The following is a 22,305-nucleotide window of genomic DNA, read 5'->3' as shown; positions in this document are numbered from 1 at the left end:
GTGTGTGTGTGTGTGTGTGTGTGTGTGTGTGTGTATTTGGCTTTGACAGGGCCGTAAGGTCTCTGGAGAAACCACTCAACTCTGCCATTGTAGTGAAAAACAGCCACAGACTACGAGTAAATGAATGGGCAGGCTGTGTTCCAATAAAACTTTATTTATTAAAAGCAGGCAGTGGGCTGGATTTGGCCTGCGGGCTGTAGTTTGCCAACCCCTGAACAGGACCCATAAAACAGATAAACCGTTTTCAGCTTAAGAAACAAACAAAGAGCAAAACAGACAACACTGAAAATGAGAAAGGACAATTTCTTAAAGATCAAAGAGTGATTAAAGGGCTTTCAAGAGATCGCTATATGTGACTCTCTGGCCATAATGAACCCCCCAGTCCCTGTCTTCGGTTGCTGAGGAAGTCTCTCTCCTTCCCTGGGCTCTGAGCCCTCTCTCAGGGCAGACTGGACAGCCTGTAAGGGATGAGGCAGAGGGTCATCAGCGCCAGCTGGTTCCTGAGCCTGGTCACTGGCCTGGTGGAAGTGTGTGGCAGTGGTCGGCTTGCCCGCAAATGAAGCGCAGCCAGCTGAGAGGTTCGCGGCTTCCTGATCGTGGAAGAAGCCCTGGCTTGATCGTCACCCTCAGCCTCTGCAGCCCGTAGGTTCACTGCCCAGCGGTGAACTGGGGCCAGGGGCACAGCAGTCATCTAAGAGCTGTGATGGCTCCTGCACCAGCCACAGGCGCAAGAGGAGGAAATGGCACCAGGCAGGGCCTGAGCTGGTGGAAAGGCTTATGCTCTGGAGGGGAGGCATCTGAGCCAAATACAGGTTTGAACAGGACACCAACAGTGTTCCTTTCTTTGGAACCGGAAGAAACAGTCTTAATGACAGAAACCACAGCCCTATGTAAACAGGGCACAAACACACGCCTACCAAGAGCTCTGTGAGGGGAAAACACAGAAGGCACACTCATGCTGAGTGCTTGCAAGGATTCTGAGTGCTTGCAAGGACTCTGAGGGGAAGGTGCTGAACGTAAAAACCTCCTCCTTGGACCCTAAAACCCCTCCAAACCTGTGTCTGGGCTACCTTTCAAAGTAAATCCTCACCAGAGTCTTGTGTAAAACGTCAGTCTCATCCACTGTATTTTAGAATCAACTTTTAATTACACATGTAACATGAACATATTCTCTTTATGAAAAAAGGCTGAAGTTCCCTCTGAGGTCCTCGCCCCCAAAGAGATCTGTAACAGTGACGTGGCGGGGGCGTCTGACCTTGTTTGGCTTCACGAGACGGGACAATCACCATCAGCAGCATCAGCCCAAGGCTGATTCCTACAAGGCGGAGGTCCCACAGACCTCCTCTCTCCAACACTTTTACCAATTCCTACACCAGCTGTCCCTCCCACGGCACTATTCCTCTGCTGGGTTCCATAATTCGTTGCAATGGCCACACAGACCTCACAGACAACACTCACGATTATGGGGTTTATTGCTGTTGTTGTTAGGTGCGGTCGACTCGGTTCCGACTCATAGCGACCCTATGTACAACAGAACAAAACACTGCTTAGTCTTGCTCCATCCTCAAAATTGTTATGCGTGAGCCCAATGTTGCAGCCACTGTGTCAATCCATCCTGCTGAGAGTCTTGCTTTTTTTTTGGCTGATCCTCTACTTTACCAAGCCTGATGTCCTTCTCCAGGGACTGATCCCTCCTGATAACACGTCCAAAGTATGTGAGATGCAGTCTTCCCATCCTTGCTTCTAAGGAGCATTCTGGTTGTACTTCTTCCAAGACAGATTTGTTCGTTCTTTTGGCAGTTCATGGTATATTCAATATTCTTCACCAACACCACGATTCAAAGGCATCAATTCTTCTTCAGTCCTTCTTATTCATCGTCCACCTTTCAGATGCTATGAGGTGACTGAAAACACCATGGGGTTTGTCAGGGAAGTACAGTGTTTCCAAAACTATAAATCTTTACAGGAACAGACTGCCCCATCTTTCACCTGTGGAGCAGCTGACAGATTCAAACCACTGGCCTTTTGGTTAGCAGCCGAGCACTTAACCACGTAGCCACAAAGGCTCCTATTAGGGAAGTTGTTAGGTGCCGTTGAGTAGGTTCCAACTCATAGCCACCCTATACACAACAGAACAAAACACTGCTTGGTCCTGTGCCATCCTCACTTGTCGCTGTTTGAGACCACTGTTGCAGCCACTGTGTCAATCCATCTCTTCGAGGGTGTTTGTCATTTTTGCTGACCCTCTGCCTTACCAAGCATAATGTCCTTCTCTAGGGCCTGGTGCCTCCTGATAACATTTCCAAAGTATGTGAGACGAAGTCTCAGCATTCTCGCTTGCAAAGAACACTCTGGCTGTACTTCTTCCAAGATAGACTTGTTGGTTTTATATTCAATATTCTTCACTGACACTATTAATTCAAAGGCATCAATTCTTCTTTGGTCTTCTTATTCACTGTCCAGCTTTTGAATGCTATGAGGCAATAATTGAAAATATCATGGCTTGGGTCAGGCACACCTTAGTCCTCAAATTGACATCTTTGCTTTCTAACGCTTTAAAGAGGTCTTTTACAGCAGATTTGCCCAATGCAACACAGTTGTTTGATTTCTTGACTGCTACTTCCTGGGTGTTGATTGTGGATCCAAGTAAAATGAAATCCTTTACAACTTCACTATTTTCTCTGTTTATCGCGATGTTGCTTATTGGTCCAGTTGTGAGGATTTTTGTTTTCTTTATGTTGAGGTGTAATCCATACTGAAGGCTGTGTGGTCTTTGATCTTCACTAGTAAGGGATTCAAGTCCTCTAGCTTTCAGCAAAGCAAGGCTGTGTCATCTGCATATAGTGGGTTGTTAATGACTCTTCCTCCAATACTGATGCCCCATTCTTCTTCATATAGTCCAGCTTCTTGGATTATTTGCTCATCATACAGACTAAGTATGGTGAAAGGCTACAACCCTGACGCACACCTTTCCTGACTTTAAACCATGCAAGTATTCCTTTGTTCTGTTCGAAGGACTGCCTCTTGTTTTAAATAAGTACAGGTTCTTCATGAGAACAATTAAGTGTTCTGGAATTCCCATTCTTCACAATGTTATCCGTAATTTGTTATGATCCACACAGTCAAATGTCTTTCCATAGTCAATAAAACACAGGTAAACATCTGTCATGGATTGAATTGTGTCCTCCAAAAATATGTGTTATCAATTTGGCTAGGCCATGATTCCCAGTATTGTCTGTCCACCATTTTGTCATCTGATGTGATTTTCCTGTATGTTGTAAATCCTACCTCTATGATGTTAATGAGGTGGGAGAGGCGGCAGTGATTTTAATTAGGCAAGACTCAATCTACAAGATTGGATTGTGTCTTGAGCCAATCTCTTTTGAGATATAAAAGAGAAAAGTGAGCAGAGAGACAGGGGTACCTCATACCACCAAGAAAGCAGCACTAGGAGCAGAGTGCCTCCTTTGGACCTGGAGTTGCTGTGCAGAGAAGCTCCTAGTCCAGGGGAAGATTGATGACGAGGACCTGCCTCCAGGGAAAGCCTTCCCCTGGAGCTGACGCCCTGAATTTGAACTTCTAGCCTACTAGACTGTGAGAGAATAAACTTTTGTTTGTTAAAGCCACCCATTTGTGGTATTTCTGTTATAGCTGCACTAGATAACTAAGACAACATCTTTCTGGTGTTCTTTGCTTTCAGTCAAGATGCACCTGACATCAGCAATGATATTCCTCGTTCCACATTCTCTTCTGAATCTGGCTTCAATTTCTGGCAGTTTCCTGCTGATGTACTGCTGCAATCTGTTTTGAATGATCCTCAACAAAATAGCACTTGTGTGTGATATTAATGATATTGTTCGATAATTTCCATATTCTGTTGGATCAGCTTTTTTTTGGAATGGGCAGAAATATGGAACTCTTCCAGTCAGTTGACCAGGTAGGACTTCTTTCAATACCATCGCTTCTTGATCTTATTCTACCTCCTGAAATGGTTGAATGTCAACCAATTCTTTTTGGTACAGTGACTGGGTATATTCCTTCCTTCTTGTTTTGATGCTTCCTGACTCATTCAGTATTTTGCCCATAGAATCTTTCACTACTGCAACTTGAGGCTTGAATTTTTTCTTCAGTTCTTTCAGCTTGAGAAATGACGAGCATGTTCCTCCCTTTTGGTTGTCTAACTCTAGGTCTTTGCACATTTCATTGTAATACTTTGTCTTCTCAAGCCGCCCATTGAAATCTGTTCAGCTCTTCTATTTCATCATTTCTTCCATTTGCTTTAGTTACCCTATGTTCAAGAGCAAGTTTCAGTTTCTTCTGACATCCATTTTGGTCTTTGTTTCCTGTCTTTTTAATGACCTTTTGCTTTCTTCATTATGATGTGCTTGATGTCATCTTCTGGTCTTTGGTCATGAGTGTTCAATGCATCACATCTACTCTTAAGATGGTCTCCAAATTCAGGTGGGATATATTCAAGGTTGTATTTTGGTTCTCATGGACTTGTTTTAATTTTGTTCAGCTTCAACTTAATCTTGCATTTGAGCAATTGATGGCCTGTTCCTCAGTCAATCCCTGGACTTGTTCTGATGATATTGAGCTTTCCCATCATCTCTTTCCACAGACATAGTCAATCTGATTCCTGCGTTTTCCATCCGGTGAGGTCCACATGTATAGTCGCCGTTTATGTTGTTGAAAAGAGGTAGTTGCAATGAAAAAGTTCTTGGTCTTGCAAAAATTGTATCATGTGATCTCTGGTGGTGTTTCTATCACCAAGGCCATGTTTTCCAACTACAGATCCTTCTCCGTTTCCAACTTTCGCATCCAATCACCAATAATTATCAATGCATTTTGATTGCATGTTCAATCAGTTTTAGACTGTAGAAGTTGGTAAAAATCTTCAATTGCTTCATCTTTTGCATTAGTGGCTGGTTCATAAATTTGAATAGTCATACGAACCAGCCTTCCGTGTAGGCATATAGATACTATCCTATCACTGACAGCATTGTACATCAGGATAGATCTTGAAATGTTCTTTTTGACAATGAATGTGATGCCGTTCCTCTTCAATTTGTCATTCCCTGCATAGTAGATCATACGATTGTCTGATTCAAAATGACCAATACCAGTCCATTTCAGCTCACAAATGCCTAGGATCTCAATCTTTACGTGTACCACTGCATTTCCGATGACTTCCGATTTTCCTGGAGTCATACTTCGTACATTCCACCTTCTGATTATTAATGGATATTTGTAGCTGTTTCTTCTCGAGTCGTGCCACATCAGCAAATGAAGGTCCCAAAAGCTTGACTCTATCCATATCATTAAGGTCGAATCTATTTTGAGAGGGCAGCTCTTCCTCAGTCGTATGTGACTGCCTTCCAACCTGAGAGGCTCATCTTCTAGCAGTATATCAGACAATGTTCTGCTGATATTTATAAGGTTTTCACAAGCCAATTTTTCAGAAATAGACCACTGGGTCCTTCTTCCTAGTCTGTCTTAGTCTAGAAGCTGCACTGAAACTCGTCCACCATGGGTGACCCTGCTGGTATTTGAAATATTGGTGGCACAGCTTCCAACATCACAGCAATATGCAAGCCACCACAACATGGCAAACTAACAGGCAGTGGATTAGAGAAATATCAGGTTCTATTTTGGGAAGTACCAGGTTACAATTCAGGATCAGGAATGACTCAAGATACAGTTCTTCAGTCAGGACAGCTTCTCAGCCGCGCCCACAGACAGACCTCTCTTTGGCCCTTAGCCCATCAGCCCCTTGAGCTGGCCTGGCCTCTGCCCTGCTTGGGCAAGTGTTACAAAGCTCTTTAGCTCCACCATAAGTGCCCAGAGGCACCCCACTCTTGACAGTAAGCCTCCAGCCTGAAGGCGCTCAGCTCTCTTGCTCCACAGACCAGAAAGCCCACCGTGCCATCTCCTGCCACCGTTTCTCTGCCACTGCTTCTCACCGTCTTGCACTGTCTCTGGTGTTACAGCTCTCTCTGTTTCCTGGGTCTAGGAGGTTCTCAGGGCTGTTTGAGAATCCAAAGGATGTTTTCCATTCCTATCTCTTTTTAGTGGTAGTGAGGTTCCCCCCTTTCTGCCTCCAGGATGGCTCATTTTAAGCCTAGTGGGATGGCAAAACTGACCGATACCCTTGCTAGGTTTCAACACACCTTATTTACATGGTTCCATCCCCCACAATAGTATCACGCACCTTATGTACATTATTAGCAAGCTGCCCAATCCCCTTGGTGAGCCACAAACAGCTTATCTGCATAGCCCCACCTAATCATTTGGTGGGAGTTACAAGACCATGGCGTGAAAGCGATCCACTGCACCACAGCACTGCAGTAGCGGCTAGATTTCTAGATGCTGACTCGGTGGTTAGACGGTCTCCTGTGTCAGACCCCTCCCCATGACCCCAATCCCTGGCTTCTGTCGCAGACATGTGTCCTGCATCCAGGCTTCCCGCTCCAGCATGTCAGTCAGCTTGGACATGTCAGCCAGCGTGGTCTGCCTCACAGGCCTGATTGATTCTGACCCCCAGACTCATGTGTCCAGTTCCTCTCCTTAATCCCACTGGTTGTCACTGTCCCCTCCCCACTCACAGAACACATAGCCCCCAACCTCTGTCCAGCCGATCCTGGTCCTTCAGGCGGAAGCATCCATCGTCACTGCTGTCCCCACACTCTGTCACTTGGCCCTGTTATGTGCTTACTCTTCGCGGGCCTGAGCTTCATCAGAGTGGTCGCTAAGCAGCCATTCAAGCCCCTGAGGGTGTCCTCCTGTGCAGAGAGCCAGGCAGACACTTCCTGGGAGCCCTGTGGCCTGAGCTCTGGATGCCATCCAGTATCTGCTACTTGGATGCACTCAGTGGGTCTTGACTGGAACTAGGTTTAAGTGGGAGGATGGCCCATGTTTATGAATGTCCACTAAGGCTATGGAGTGGCTGCGGACGCACAGGCTTGTGTTGCTTCAGTCTCTTCCTGACAGCTAAACCACAGCTACCTTGAGGTCCTGTCCTGGGCATTTCTGAAGCTCAGCTGTGCCCCACAGGCATCCACACATCATATTACTGTGCTCCTGCCATACCAGGGACCGCTCTGGGCACCAGGGACAGGCAGGAAGCAAACAGAGGTCCTTCAGGGCCAACATGAGGAAGTCTGTCATATGAGGTGGCCAGGGGAGGCCTCACAGAGGGACGACTCAGTAGATCGAAGGTGGTGATAGGGTGAGGTGGGCAGAAGGACAGCCCGACCACGGCCCCACCAGTGCCGCTGAGATGGAGAGAGGGACTGGGCTGCCTTGCCCCATCTCGGTCCCAGGATGGAGCCTGGCACAGATCAGGCACCTGGACAATGTTCACTCGGTTCATCACCGTGTCTGGACTCCGCTGTTTCACCCCTACACCTTGCTGACTCTATGTTCCTAGACAAGCACTGCCATTTACTATAGCTTTGTAGCACGCTGTGTTGTCTAGCGGGCTAGTCTCTTATCGTTTCTCTCTCAGAACGTTTCTGCATATTTACAACTTCATTTTATAGTCAGTTCCTCATGAAGAAGCCTATTGTGACCTTTACTCAGACCGCGTTAAACACACGGGTTAATCTGGGGAGTGCTGACATCTTTAAAATAACAGTCTCTCCATTTATGGACACAGAATACTTGTCTTATTTTACATACTCAAAGCTTTGTAATTTTTCTATAGCGGTCTTGCTCATTTCTCGTCAGGTTTGTTTCTACATACGTCAGAGGAATCTTTTACTCCCCTAACAGATGTTCTAACTTGTTGTTTCTGATGTAAGGAAAGCTTCTGAGGGTAGGCAGAGTGAGAAAGACAAGGTGAGCAGAGCAGCCCAGGGAGGCAGCAACGTGTGCAGGCCTGGGGGACTGCCGGCCAGCCCATGGGGTGCCCCCACAAGTGGGCCATGCTGAGGTGTCTACCTCACCACAAACACTTCCTCAAAACTCTCTGCTGCTCTAAGGGTGGGCACGCAAGCCACACCTGCACATGCCATCTCCCTCACAGCACCCAGTCTGGTGGCCCCACCAGACCAGTATGCGCTGCAGCCGTCATGTGCATATCTGGCGGCCACGAGGCAGCAGATGCTGGCACCTGGGCTCATGCTCCCTGATGGCTCAGCCTCAGAGAGAAGAGGTGTCCACACAGTCCAGGGGCACCCTGACACCAGGTTTTCAGGTCCTGACGTCCGGGTGCAGCCTATTTCTGAACAGTAACCTGTGCCCCCTCTCTTGTGGGGGTTAATACAAAACTTGACTTCTGGTTCTAACAGCCAAAGTCCTCACACGGACTGTCTCATTTTGGTGAGCCCCTGTGATTCTGCTTGCTACTGAGCACCCCACATCAGCCTACTGGGATCTCTATGAGTCCTGGGTGAAGGAGGGCCTGACAACCTGGGCTGGGGCCACCCCCCTCTGCCCTGGCACCTTCCCAGTGGGCTCTATTTGGCACTCGGACTCTTGAGGAGATGACCTGGACAATGTGGTTGTGTGCTCCTGGTGGCCTCCTGGGGCACAGCCTTCCAATCGGTCCCCAGAGCATGTCCAACCCCTCTGTGTAAACTCCCTGTGGCGGTCTGGCCAGACTGTCTCTCTTCCTCCTAACTCTATCTTAGGAGGAAGCCCAGAGGGTCCATGGCACCTGCCCGCTCCCACCGTCCATGTGTAACCCGTCTGACCACAGCAGTCAGTACTGTGTGCTGTAGCGCCCAGTGGGGCCTGTCTCAGAGGGTCAAGCCTTTCTTACTGTTTTTGCTCTTGGGGGACTAGCAGGCTCTCAATACAAGTCTGGTTAAAGACACACACGCTGAGCGCACAAACCACGCCCCCGGCTAACACCGAAGCTCTTCTGTGTGCCCTGCGCTGGGTCAGCTACCCAACCGCGCGAGCGCCCGCAGCACCCTCCTCACCTGACTCTTCAGCTGCTTCATTGTCAGAACATGTAACCTACCCTCACTCCGTGGAAGATGAGCGGGAATCCCTTCCTGGGCAGCTTCTCCCAGCCTAGCAGAGAGGTCACCACTTTGGGGTCTGCACAGACTTCAAGCTCCTTGTGGTAGAAGAGTCTGGACGGCAGTGCCAGCAGTGCCGAGTGGGACCTGTAGTTTTTCACGAGCTTTGTGACCTGCAGGCGAGCGTGCCAGTCACCGTAGGAAACCACACACCCGCCAAGGGCAGTGTCTGTCGCAGGAAAGAGGAGGCTCTGTTCTTGCTCAGGGTGCAGCCCACTGGGCCGAGCCCACCTGTGGCTGTCACGTGACTGACGGTGCCCTTGAGGGCTGCCCCAGGGCATACCACTCACGGGTGCTCTGCAGGCCAGAGTCCACCACTCAGCCCTCTGCCTAGCAGCCAGAGGGACACACGGACACTTGTGGGGCTCACGCACTGCCTGCAGGTGGGACCAGCTCCGCTGACCCATGGGCCCACCATCCTTCCTCAGCCTGGAGTCCCTCCCCTGGCCCCTGGCCAACAGGTCCTCCTCACACAGCCTCTCTGCCCCCTTCATATATCCAACTGGGTAAAGGGCTCGGGTTGAAAATATGGAACAGGTTCTAGAGCATTTACCAGGAAAGATACCCACAACCCCTGGCACCTCATCTTCTCTTTAGTATTAATACCATTAATACGCATTCAGATGAAAATGGGTTTCTTATGTTCTAGGAGTTTAAAGAACAACGCTACTTGATTCACCTATTAGTGACTGAGGTCCATGTTCTTGAGCCCTTGCGTGCAGGGGGGCCTCCTGCACATGCAGACTCTGAGCCCCTCCCCGAGAGCGTTAGCCAGGGTGGCTGAGGCCCAGCCCTGCCAGAACCAGCCCCTCTGAGGTCCATGCTCAGCGGGGACACAGCCTGATGCCCTCTCGGTAAGTGTTCTGTGTTTTAGGTTAGGTCACAAAAGTCATCTCCCATCTCCCCGTGGGCACAGAGCCACAGTGAGATAGGCCGAGTCTCAGCTCCAGCACAGACAGCCTGGAACGCCCGGCGCCCTAAGGGCCTGGGATAAGGAGCCCAGCTGGGGTGTGAGGTGGCCTCACAAGTCCCTGCAAAGGCCCCTCAATGTGGAGCGTGAGGGTGGAGGCAGAGCTGAGGCCAGTGCCCCACCTCTTCCACTACTCCTTCGGCGTTACTAGGCGAGGCCGAGGGCTCACCAACAAGGGGTTGTAGGCGCCACAAGCGCCGAAGGCGTTCTCGTCTCTCAGGTACGCTGGCCGTGACATCAGCCTCTCCAGCATGGACACGTTCAGCCCGTAGGCCATGGCAAGCCTAGACTTGATGACCGGCCCCAGCTGCATGGGGTCTCCGGCAAGCACGATCTGTGGACACAGCATCAGGCTGGGTGAGGCCGACGGCAGCACCCAGCTCAGTCGACGAGCACAGACTGACGCGGGCAGGAAGGATGCAAGACGGCTCATGAGAAGAGCGGGAGGGCCCCGTGCTGCCTGCCTCAGGGCTCCCTGGGCACAGGTTGAGGGTGAGGGCTGAGGCGGATGGGCCACCCTAACACCCGTGAGGAGATGGACTGCTGAGGATGAGAAATGATATAGGGGTCGGAGGGCCTCAGCTGGTTAGCATGGCCTGGCCAGGGCAACGTCAGCTGAAGCGGATAAGACGCAAGTGATCCAAGACACAGCACCCGCCAGCCTTTCCCCTGTCCTCCTTCCTTCCACCTCGCGTGGCCCGGCTTCCCCGCCCACTGGTCTCTTGGTGGGAGGGCACGGCCCTGGGGAAATTCAACACCAGGGCCCCTGTGCCAGCAACGACTCATCTCTCTCACCCCAATGCCTATGAACATCCAACACCCCCCGCCCCACCTGGACTGGCCCTCTCCTCCCCAGGCCTCCACACGCACTCTGCCCCTGGAATGAGACACAAGGACCTGACCCTGGGCAGGAGTCTGGCAACAGGGCTCAGAGGAGCTGCGATGCTCACAGCAGACGCCATGTGGCAGTCCCGCCGAATGTGCGGGGACGAGGGTGCGTCAGGGGACTCCCGGTCTCTGCCATGAGTGAGTGCTGGAGGAGAGGACAGGCCGGGAGCAGAAGACAGGTGAGAAGGCCACACAGGGAAACAGTGAGGGGGCCGGGGAGACCCCGAGTGGAGGGGACGGGCGGTCATCGAAGCAGTGGGGTCCGGTCCCAGGGGTGACTGAGAGCCCGTCTCAGCAAGGACGTGCTCAGGGTGTGTGTCCGCCCTTCACGATGTCGCTCCTGCTGTGCGGGGATGGCAGGGACCCCTGGACTAGGCGCCTGCTGGGACCAGGTCTGCTGTGCTTATGCAGAGCCCACAGCTAGCTAAGAGCTCACTATGGTTTTATAAGAGAAGGATACAGAGGAAGAAGCCTTTCTCTTGGCCTGTGACTGAATCGGGACCCCAGGTGCCCCACCTCTTGTGCTCTGAGGGTGCCGCACGGACAGAGATGCAGGCCACGGCGCATCACTGCAGGAAAAACGCCAGAACAGACCACAGACCACACCACACAACAGTCTTACCTGGCCATTGACGTCCGAGATGAGCCCCAGAGGGATCAGGCACTCCGGCTCGCTTGCCTGTCCTGCTTCATCCACAAACACATGTGTAAAATGCCCGACCCTACAGCCAAAGACATTCTCAATGCGACTGCTGCCACGTTATCCCAGCCACCCATGCCCACCGCTGAGGGCTACGGAGAGCCCGCCCGGGGCAGGACTACCAGCATGGAGATGGGGGATGGCGCGGTCGGGAGGGACACAGCTCAGTGGGCCCGGAGTATAAACTGTTAGGAACAGTGTGCTCAGGACCGCCCCGGAGGGCGGGGGTTGGGGATGGACGACCGCAGAGTGACGCTGTGAGCAGCTGCGGAGGCCCCTCTCCATCTGATCCCCGGTGATCAGATGCAGCTCCTGGAATCAAGTCTGGGTGAGCTGCGGCCTCGGGTAGGAGACTTCACCCCTCTGGCTCAGTGCCCCCTGCGTGACACGGGGCAGGGCTGCCGCAGAGCCTGGGTTCACCGACAGCAGCTGCTGCTCCAGGCTTGCCTGTTTCCTCCTGATTAACCCTGATGAACCCACCACTGGCTAAGGCGTTACCCGGCTTCAGTGGGAACAGATCAAGGTCCAGGATGTGCATGACCTTGAATGTGGCGCCACACACCAAGTACATACCAAGCACAAATGGTCTGTGCTCTGGGCTGGCCCGGGACAGCACTTTGACACTGTCTCCTGACCCGTCACCAGCCTGTGAGGCCAGCAGCAACCCCACTGTGACTCAGAGGACACTGAGACGCAGAGTAGACCCTGGCCACCCCCTTTTAGGCCCTTCTTGTGACAAGTTCTTCTCATTTCTGCAACCTCAAGTCCTGCACCCACTGCCCTGCATCCCTCAGGTCCTGCACCCCCGCACCCTCAGGTCCCGTACCCCCGTAGCCTCAGGTCACGCACCCCCGTACCCTCAGGTCACGCACCCCCGTACCCTCAGGTCCCACACCCCCTGCACCCTCAGATCCCACATCCCCTATACCCTCAGGTCCTGCACCCCCTGTACCCTCAGGTCCCGCACCCCCCCAAGTACCCCACAGGTCCTGCACCCCCCAGTACCCCTCCGGTCCTGCAACCTCTGTACCCTCAGGTGCTGCAATCCCCACACCTCTCAGGTTCTGAACCCCTCAGGTCCCCCATCCCCTGTGCCCCTTGGGTCCCACACCTGTCCTAGTTACTCTGATCACTTGACCCTGACAGTCTAGTGTCTGCCGCCCTCCTGTCCCACGAAGCCTGAGGACAGAGGCTGTCACCGTGCAGCCTGCGCTCACCTCACCCCGATCTGATAGAAGAGGCCTGCGCTGCTGCATGTCGTGATTATCACCCTGAATCGTGAAGCCTTCCAGATGTCTTCTCCGTCCCTGCAGTAAGGCTTGACGGCGTCGATGATCGTCTGGGGGAGGCCGGTGTGTTTTAAAGTATGAAACATCCGTTTAAATTGGGCAGGATCGTCCTGTCCTGTTGCCTGTCCTTAGTGACGACTAAGCAACGGGTCAGGACTGGCTTTACTACGAGAGACGTCTGATGGTTTCCCACAATTCAGCCTGTGCTGTGAGGACTCCAGAGCTGTGACTGTAACACAGGATCCTGCAGGCCCCTCCCCAGATAGCTTTCTTTACACATTTCCTAGATTCCAGTTCCTTGTTTTAAGCAATATTTCCTTTTATAAGCAAATCAAGACGTTTCCGTTGTTCTAAAGAGACACTTATAACCAAACTGATAAAACAGGACAGGGAGGAACGATGCCCCAGGGCCAATGTAAGGGGGTGTGCGAGCATGGAGGGCTCCGGTGTTCAGAGGAGGCGTGAAATGCTCCCTCAGGGCTCGGAGCATGCTCACCTCCTCGAACCTGCAGGTGGCATTCACGCGAACCATGGCGCCAGGCCGCAGCACCTGGCTCTCGTGCAGCCGCAGGCACACCAGGTCTGCAGCGCTGTTGGAGGGGGCGCACACTAGGATCCGACTGTCCGGCAAGGCACAGTATACCTGTGCCAGAGACAGAGACAAAGGACGGTGAACACCAGCCGCCAAAGGGACAGAAACACAGAGCACGAAGGCCTGCACGTGCCCTGTTCACTTCACGCGGCCCAGCTGTGCGGGCTCAGATGCGGACCCCTCAACTGAGACACTGACCAACCGCGACACGGAGGCCGCCTGCCCCATCGCTAGTGCTAACAGGACACGAGAGGAGGCGGCAAAGCTCCACGTGCCCCAAGATTCCACTCTGCACTCAAGGGAGACCCGAGGCAGACGAAGCCTCACACGTGCAGCGTGCTGCGTGCAGCCCAGGGGCAGGGCCAGGTGTGCAGTGAATGCTCGCCAATGTGATCCAGAAGGACACCAGAAACACGACACGCACACCATATTCACGCATCCGATGTTTAGTACAAATGGCGATGCCAGGAACGTCTGCAGACGTTGGCTTCAGCTACTGCAAAGGTGATGTCTTTCCCGCAGCGAATCATCACCATGTGACTGAATGCTTTACTGTTCCGAAAATGAAGGGATTCCTTTCTAAACCTATGGGATAAGCTTTGAAAATGCCGCATAATCACATAAACACCACAAAACAAATGTAGCTGCATAACGTGAAATGCCTGGGATTTCTCAACCTTCTTCTCTACAACTTTCTGATTCTGTAAGATAACCGAGCGCATCTTGGTGACAAGCACACGCGAGACGCGGTAGGACAGGGCACCGTCTGGTCGGTGGCTGCCGCTGTCAATACCTGCAAAACAGCCTCGATGATGGTCACGGTCTTCCCAGTTCCAGGAGGTCCAAAGAGAATATACGGGAGTGGGCGGCAGTCACCACTCAGAATTCTTTTGACTGCTAATTTCTGATTTTCATTTAGCATTGGATTAAAAAATCCTTTATCTCTTGCTTTCACAGACTGAGCTTCATTTGCTGTATTGAAAGTGGAGAAAGTTTCCGTTAGAGGTCGAAGGATGTGAACAGCTGTGGAACACCTTGTCACCTAGGTCTGGTGCTGCAGCACAGATGGCCAAACTCAGAGGGGGAGACGCTTCTCTGTGTAACTACTACAAGGCCATGCAGCAAACTCCCCACAACCACCTGTCTGGCCTTCATCAAGCAGTGTCAGGAGAGTCAATCCACTTTCCTGAGAGGGAAACCAGACGGCGCAGCTCACTTCTGCTTGTGTAAGCAAAACCAGCTGAAATACTAGGGGCGTGGCCTCCCGGTCTCTGCACAGCCTACCAGCCCACACGGCAACAACATGCTGTCGTCAGAAAGCCCTCGGAAGGGATCCGACTGATGGCAGTGGCTCTTCCTGGGCGTGGTCGGTAAGTCAGCCGCCCCTCTCTGGGGTGACTGACGGCTGGTGCGGACCACACACACCTCCCAGCCCTTGCTTTTCCGCAGAGCGAGGGCATCTGTCTTAGTTACCTAGTGCTGCTATAAGAAAAATACCCCAAGCGAATGGCTTTAACAGGTAGCTATTTTCTCAGTTTAGGAGGCTAGAAGTCCGAATTTGGGGCGTCAGCTCCAGGGCAAGGCTTTCTCTCTCTGTCGGCACTGGAGGAGGGTCCCGGTCTCTTCAGCTTCCGCTTCCTGGTTCCTTAGAGATCTCCACGTGTCTTGGCATCTCTCTACCCCTCTCTCTTGCTTCCCTCGCTTGCTTGTTTTCATTTCTTTTATATCTCAAAAGAGACTGATTCAAGACACACCCCACACTAATCTTGCCTCTCACATAACAGACAACCCATTCCCAAACGGGATCATAACCACAGGCATAGAGGTTAGGATTTACAACACGTATTTTTGGGGGAAACAATTCAATCCCTAACAGTATCTCTCCAGGTGCTGGTGGTCTCTGTGCCCCCCTCCGGGCCATCCACCTCCCAGCTCACTGTGCTCTGCTGCGAAGGCTGCCATCCCCAGCACGTCCTTGGCACTGGCATGCCTCTCCTTTCCTGCATGCTTCGTTTGGTCCTTCCCAGTTCTCCTGTTCTAGAAATAACAATGCAGAAAATGGTTTGGGAAAAAAAAAAAAACCCAACAGCTTCACACTGACTTAGTTTAAAGAGCAATACATCTACCAATGTTCCACTTGCTCTATTTATTTAACAGCTTTGGACAGATTCCAGGTTATGTCATTTAAAACATGATAAAAACACAGAACGTCTGATCAAAAGCTGCTAAAAAGGTTTGTTTCCTTTAGGATTCTTTGAAAAAACAAGTATCGGTCGGTTAAATTTTGTGAAGCAAAGTTGAAACCAAAACACAGGAGGACATTTCATTTGACAAAAACGCACCTTGTCTCAGCGGTTCCCTTGCTTTTCAGGCTCACCACCCAGCGGAGCTGGCTCTGCTCCCCAGGTGTGTGGGTGGCGGGGGTGGGGGTGTGCCAGGCCCTGCTCTCCTGGGTACAGCACCCCACTTCAGACACGACAACTGGGGAGCGCGGAAGCCCAGCTGCTGCTGTCAACGGGGTTCAGAATTCGGCACAAGAACGAGCGTGTGTGTTTAAAGGTAAGTGTTAACTTGCTCTGGACCAACGGACCTGCTCTTTAGTTTTCCTGGTCAGGGTGCTGTAACTACCAGCTGTGCAGTGTATCGGTCTTCAGTCCCTTGATCATTTTCATAGGACACATTTCTGAAAGTAAACCCAGCCTATAGCAGTCTAGTCCAAGGAACATGTAACACTGCCCATAAAGAACCCTGTAACATGCTTTCCTCCCATCTTACATCTACACGTGGAAAACTGCACAGTACTTGTTATCTCAGCTTACAAAGTCCATTTTCTTTAAATGTGAATTTAAAAACTCAGAAAAAAACCTTTTACGTTTCTCCCCATATTTACTACATTTCTTCGAGTTCCTCTCGTTACTGTGTATAGACCCTTATTCTACCTGGTATCACTCTCCTTATGCCTGAAGAACTTTATTATTTCTAGTAGTTTAAAACTGCTGGTGAGTAGTTCTTTCAGCTTTTCTATGTCTGAAGAAGTTTTTATTTTCATTTTTTCCTCATAGCTTACTGAGGTAAAATTCACATTACGTGAAATTATCCATTTTAAAGTGAACCATTCAGTGGCATTTAGTCCGTTCACAATCTCTTCCACCACTCCATCTAGTTCCAGAACACCTCAATCAGTTGAAAGTGAAACCCCCTCCCTACCCACTAGACAGCTTCTTCCCATTCCATTCTCCCCACAGCCGCTGGCATCCACCCATCTATATGCTGGACAGCTCAGACAGGTGCAATTATACAATATTTGTCCTTCTGTGTCTTACTTATTTGACTCAGCACAATGCTGCCACGGTTCATCCAAGTGGTAGCACCTATCAGTACTTCTCCCTGCAAGAATGTCAGTCTGTCGTACACCAGGGGCTTGTGCGTTGCTGTATGCTGGACGCGACACTACCGATATTCAAATACCAGCAGGGTCACCCATGGTGGATGGGTTTCAGCTGAACTTCCAGACTAAGACAGACTAGGAAGAAGGACCCGGCAGTTTACTTCTGAAAAGAATTAGCCAGTGAAAACCGTATGAACAGCAGTGGAACACTGTCGGATACAGTGTCAGAAGATGAGCCCTCAGGTAGGGAAGCTCTCAGAATACAACTGGAGAAGAGCTGCCTCCTCAAAGTAGAGTCAACCTTAATGACATGGATGAGTCAAGCTTTTGGGACCTTCATTTACTGATGTGGCATGACTCAAAATGAGAAGAAACAGCCGCAAACATCTATTAATCGGAATGTGGAATGTACAAAGTATGAATCTAGGAGAATCATAAATCATCAAAAATGAAATGCAACACATAAACGTTGATATCCTAGGCATCAGTGAGCTGAAATGGGCTGATATTGGCCATTCTGAATTGGACAATCATGTGGTCTATTGTGCTGGGAATGACAACATGAAGAGGAATGGCATCACATTCACTGTCAAAAAGAACATTTCAAGATCTATCCTGAAGAACAACACTGTCAGTGATAGGATAATATCCACACACCTATGAGGAAAATCAGTTAATACGACTATTATTCAAATATACGTACCAATCACTAAGGCCAAAGATGAAGAAATTAAAGACTTTTACCAACTTCTTTAGTCTAAATTGATCAAACATGCAATCAGGATGCATTGATAATTACATCTGATTGGAATTTAAAAGTTGGAAACAAAGAAGGATCGGCCTTGGTGACAGAAACAATGCCGGAGACTGCATGATAGAATTTTGCAAGACCAACGACATCTTCATTGCAAATACCTTTTATCACCAACATGAACAGTGACTATACACATGGACCTTGCCACATGGAATGAATACACAGGAATCAAATCGGCTACGTCTGTCGAAAAAGATGCTGGAAAAGCTTGATATCATTAGTCAGAGCAAGGCCAGGGGCCAACTGCGGAACAGACCATTAGTTGCTCACATGCAAGTTCAAGTTGAAACTGAAGAAAATCAGACCAAGTCGACAAGAGCCAAAGGACAACCTTGAGTATATCCCACCTGAATTTAGAGACCATCTCAAGAACAGATTTGATGTGTTGAACACTAATGACCAAAGACCAGATGAGCTATGGAATGACATCAAAGACATCATACATGAAGAAAACAAAGGGTCATTAAAAAGACAGGAAAGAAAGAAAAGATCAAAATGGATGTCAGAAGAGACTCTGAAACTTGCTCTTGAACGTGGAGTAGCCAAAGTGAATGGAAGAAATGATGAAGTGAAAGAACTGAAGATTTCAAAGGGCAGCTTGAGAAGACGAAGTATTATAACGACCTGTGCAAACACCTGGAGATAGAAACCTAAAGGGAAGATCACACTCAGCATTTCTCAAGCTGAAAGAACTGAAGAAAAAAATTCAAGCCTCGAGTTGTTATACTGAAGGATTCTATGGGGAAAATATTAAACGACGCAGCAAGCATCAAAAGAAGATGGAAGAAATACACAGTCACTGTACCAAAAAGAACTGGTGGACATTCAACCATTTCAGGAGGCAGCATATGATCAGGAACAGATGGTACTATAAGAAGAGGTCCAAGCTGCACTGAAGGCATTAGCAAAAAACAAGACTCCAGGAACTGATGGAATACCAATTGAGATGTTTCAACAAACAGATGCAGCGCTGGAAGTGCTCACTGGTCTGTGCCAAGAAATCTGGAAGACAGCTACCTGGCCAACCGACTGGTAGAGATCCATATTTATGCCTACTCCAAAGAAAGGTGATCCAACCAAATGCGCCAATTATCAAACAGTATCATTATTACCACATGCAAGTAAAATTTTGCTGAAGATCATTCAGAAGCAGTTGCAGTGGTACATCAACAGGGAACTGCCAGAAATTCAAGCCAGATTCAGAAGGGGATGTTGAACCAGAGATATCATTGCTGATGTCAGATGGATCCTGGGTGAAAGCAAGGAATACCAGAAAGATGTTTACCTGTGTTTTGACTATGCGAACGCACTTGTAGATCACTGTGTAGATCATAACAAATTATGGATAACACTGCAAAGAGTAGGAATTTCAGAACACTTAATTGTGCTCTTGAGGAACCTGTACCTAGATCAAGAGGCAGTCATTCAAACAGAACAAGGGGATACTGCATGGTTTAAAGTCAGGAAAGGTGTGTATCCTTTCACCATACTTATTCAATCTGTATGCTGGGCAAACAATCCGAGAAGCTGGACATATATGAAGAAGAAAGGGGCATCAGGATTGGGGGAAGACTCATTAACAACCTGTGTTATGCAGGTGACACAATCCTGCTTGATAAAAGTGAAGAGGACTTGAAGCACTTGCTGATGAAGATCAAAGACCACAGCCTTCAGCACGGATTACACCTCAACATAAAGGAAACAAAAATCCTCACACTGGACCATAAGCAACATCATGATAAACGGAGAAAATATTGAAACTGTAAAGGATTTCATTTTACTTGGAACCACAATCAACACCTACGGAAGGAGCAGTCAAGAAATCAAATGATGCACTGCACCGGGCGAATCTGCTGCAAAAGCTCTCTTTAAAGTGTTAAAAAGCAAAGATGTCACTTCAAGACTGAGGTGTGACTGACCCAAGCCTTGGTGTTTTCAACTGCCTCATATGCATGTGAAAGCTGGACAATGAATAAAGAAGAACAAAGAATTGATGTCTTCGAATTATGCTGTTGGCAAAGAATATTGAATATACCGTGGACTGCCAGAGGACCGAACAAATCTGTCTTGGAAGTATAGCTAGGATGCTCCTTAGAAGTAAGGATTGTGAGACTTTCTCTCAAGTACTCTGGACATGTTATCAGGAGGGATCAGTTCCTGGAAAAAGACATCGTGCTTGGTAAAGTAAAGGGTCAGCGAAAAAGAAGAAGACCTTCAATGAAATGGACTGACACAGTGGCTGCAACAATGGGCTCAAGCGTAACAACGATCATGAGGATGGCGCAGGACTGGGCAGTGTTCTCTTCTGTTGTACACAGGGTCGCTATGAGGTGGCACCTGAAAGCAACAACTATATATACATACACACATCACTGGTTTTGCTTTTCTAGAGAACCCAGGCTCACTAAGACACTAGCTAATCCGTAAGAAGATAATTTCTGCATTTAAAATCATGAAGATCCAGTCAGGAATGGGGCCCCCCTAAACAGCAACTCCCACCTAGTATCCCACCACAGCATCACAAAGCCTCCCCTGGATGGACTGAGGTGACAGGAGAGGAAGGGGGCTCTGCAGGTGGCACTGCATCTGCACTCTGTGAAGACACATTTCTGTTTTCAGACCAAAACAGACTGGACATAAAGCACACAGCACACAACTTCAACGGACGACCTTTTGCTGTTTTTTTCAAAGTATTTTCCATGACTGTGTAGTCATTCTAACACTATCATTTTTGTAGTTTTTAGAAAAGGGCTATAAAATGGTGAAAGAGTTTCTAAATATTACATATAATTTTAAAATTATACTTATTAGAAATTTAAAACATGCCGTGATGGTTAAGACTGTATGCCAACTTGGCTGGGCCATGATTCTTAAGTGTTTTGGCAGTTGCAGAATGCTGTGATCACTTCCCTGTTGAAATACGGTATGTGATCACCCCCATGGATGGAACCTGCTGAGTGGTACCGGTGGGGGCAGGGCCTGTGGTGGCTCACCGCCCCCTCAGCCTTTATCTCTCTGCCCTCCGCCAGCTCCTTCCTTCCTGTTTGCCTTGCCAAGGTTTTTGGCTTGCTCCGGATCCAGCAGCTGCCTCTTGTCGTCTCATCTCTGGTTCTCGGGACTTGAGCTAGCAGCTTGCCTGTCAATCTTGTGATTCATTGATCTTCACAGCCTGTAAGCAAGAGTCCTGCTCCCTGACCAGCTGATCCTGGGCTCGTCAGCCCCTGTAGCTATGTGAATCAGGAGAAACCTTGCGGCCTTGCCTGCCGATCTTGGAACTCGTCACCCTTCACAGCCTGTGAGCTGGAGCCCTGCTCTCTGACCTGCTGATCTTGGGTTCGCCAGCTTCTGTGGCTGCATGTATTTGGAGAGGCCTTTACCACAATCCATGGACTTGGGACGTTCTAGCCTCTACAACTGCATGAGCTGTTTCCTTGATATAAATCTCTCTCTAAATATATTTATACGCTTTACTGGTTTTGCTTCTCTAGAGAACCCAGCCTAAGACACATGCTCATAAAAGCAAATTCCAACAGCATAGAATTCTAGGTTGTAAACTCCACCATGGCATGGATTATTTTTCTTGTTACTGGAATGTAAGTACTTCTATTTACTTATGAAAGTATACTGACTGTCTAGCACATTACCTGGCACACAATGGGCACTACATCACTATTTATGGAGCAACTGGTTGTAGAAGAAAAAACATCTCTGCAACATTTACAGAGACTGCAAATGCTAACAATTTGTTGGGTGTGTACACTTCTAGATATTTTATGTGTGTATACAATCATGTAAATGTGCCTGCCCGAGAGAACACAAAAACCACTTAACTTTTAAATAAAGATATTTCTTTCTTTCCAGATGCCACTGAGTTGATTCCAATTCATGGTGACTCCCACATATGTCAGAGTAGAACTGTGTTGCATACAATCTTCAATGGATAATTTTCCTTATTCCCACTTAATATACTGCAGCCATCTTAGCGTTGCACATAACTATATGTAAATGTCACACTAAATCTATTTTATGGATATTTAAATTAGTTCTATTTTAACTGGTTTTTGGTTATTGTGAACTACCCTCCTCTAATGCCCCAATAAACTGAGAGGTAGGGCATGAAGAAACAAACGCGTAACATTATCCATTTAAAATATCAAAGTCATTAAAGTGTTACCTTGGTGGTGGACTGTCCCTCATTTTTGGTATTTTGTATGTGGCTCCAATTCCCTGTAACTTGGGGAGACTGTAAAATGATTTCTTCTGGAAACAGTACTTTTTAAACAAGAAAAGGGAAGAGGGTAGATGTTACTGAAAACTTTACAAAAGATGAATAAAGGCATCCTGTTTATGGCCAACCCTACCAAAACGCTTCAATCTATTCCACATCTGTCCTTTCTGCTCCCTTTTATACTGTTTCTAAGTTACAGCATAATACAAGTACTGCGTATGCTTTGCAACAAAACTCGTCTATTCCTAAGTACAAAAATTTGTTAAGAGAGAAAAACCAGAGTTTAATGGATTTACTTTCAATTATTTAAGCATGCCATTTTTACAAGGCTGAAACAGGAGAAAACACTAGAGCTCCCCAACAGAAAGTTAAGAATGTGGACGTTGCACAGTTTTACTGCTAACATA

The 22,305-nt window shown here is 48.8% G+C and overlaps 1 protein-coding gene across 1 annotated transcript in view; it reads right to left on the bottom strand.

Annotated features, from left to right (window-relative positions):
• Positions 1–22,305, bottom strand: part of MOV10L1 (Mov10 like RNA helicase 1) — a 102,949-nt gene that overhangs the window by 13,082 nt on the left and 67,562 nt on the right. Inside the window, exons 16-24 of the mRNA XM_023734521.1 lie at positions 21,845–21,942; positions 19,784–19,786; positions 15,394–15,505; positions 14,262–14,440; positions 13,373–13,519; positions 12,805–12,926; positions 11,510–11,609; positions 10,169–10,333; positions 8,969–9,142 (exon numbers count right to left, since the gene is read on the bottom strand). Coding sequence (XP_023590289.1) covers positions 8,969–9,142; positions 10,169–10,333; positions 11,510–11,609; positions 12,805–12,926; positions 13,373–13,519; positions 14,262–14,440; positions 15,394–15,505; positions 19,784–19,786; positions 21,845–21,942 — 1,100 coding nt within the window. The remainder of the gene's footprint in view (positions 1–8,968; positions 9,143–10,168; positions 10,334–11,509; positions 11,610–12,804; positions 12,927–13,372; positions 13,520–14,261; positions 14,441–15,393; positions 15,506–19,783; positions 19,787–21,844; positions 21,943–22,305) is intronic.

This window comes from Trichechus manatus, unplaced genomic scaffold (genome assembly GCF_000243295.1).
Source record: "Trichechus manatus latirostris isolate Lorelei unplaced genomic scaffold, TriManLat1.0 scaffold00069, whole genome shotgun sequence".
NCBI lineage: Eukaryota > Metazoa > Chordata > Mammalia > Sirenia > Trichechidae > Trichechus > Trichechus manatus.
This window is presented reverse-complemented; position numbering and strand designations above follow the sequence as displayed.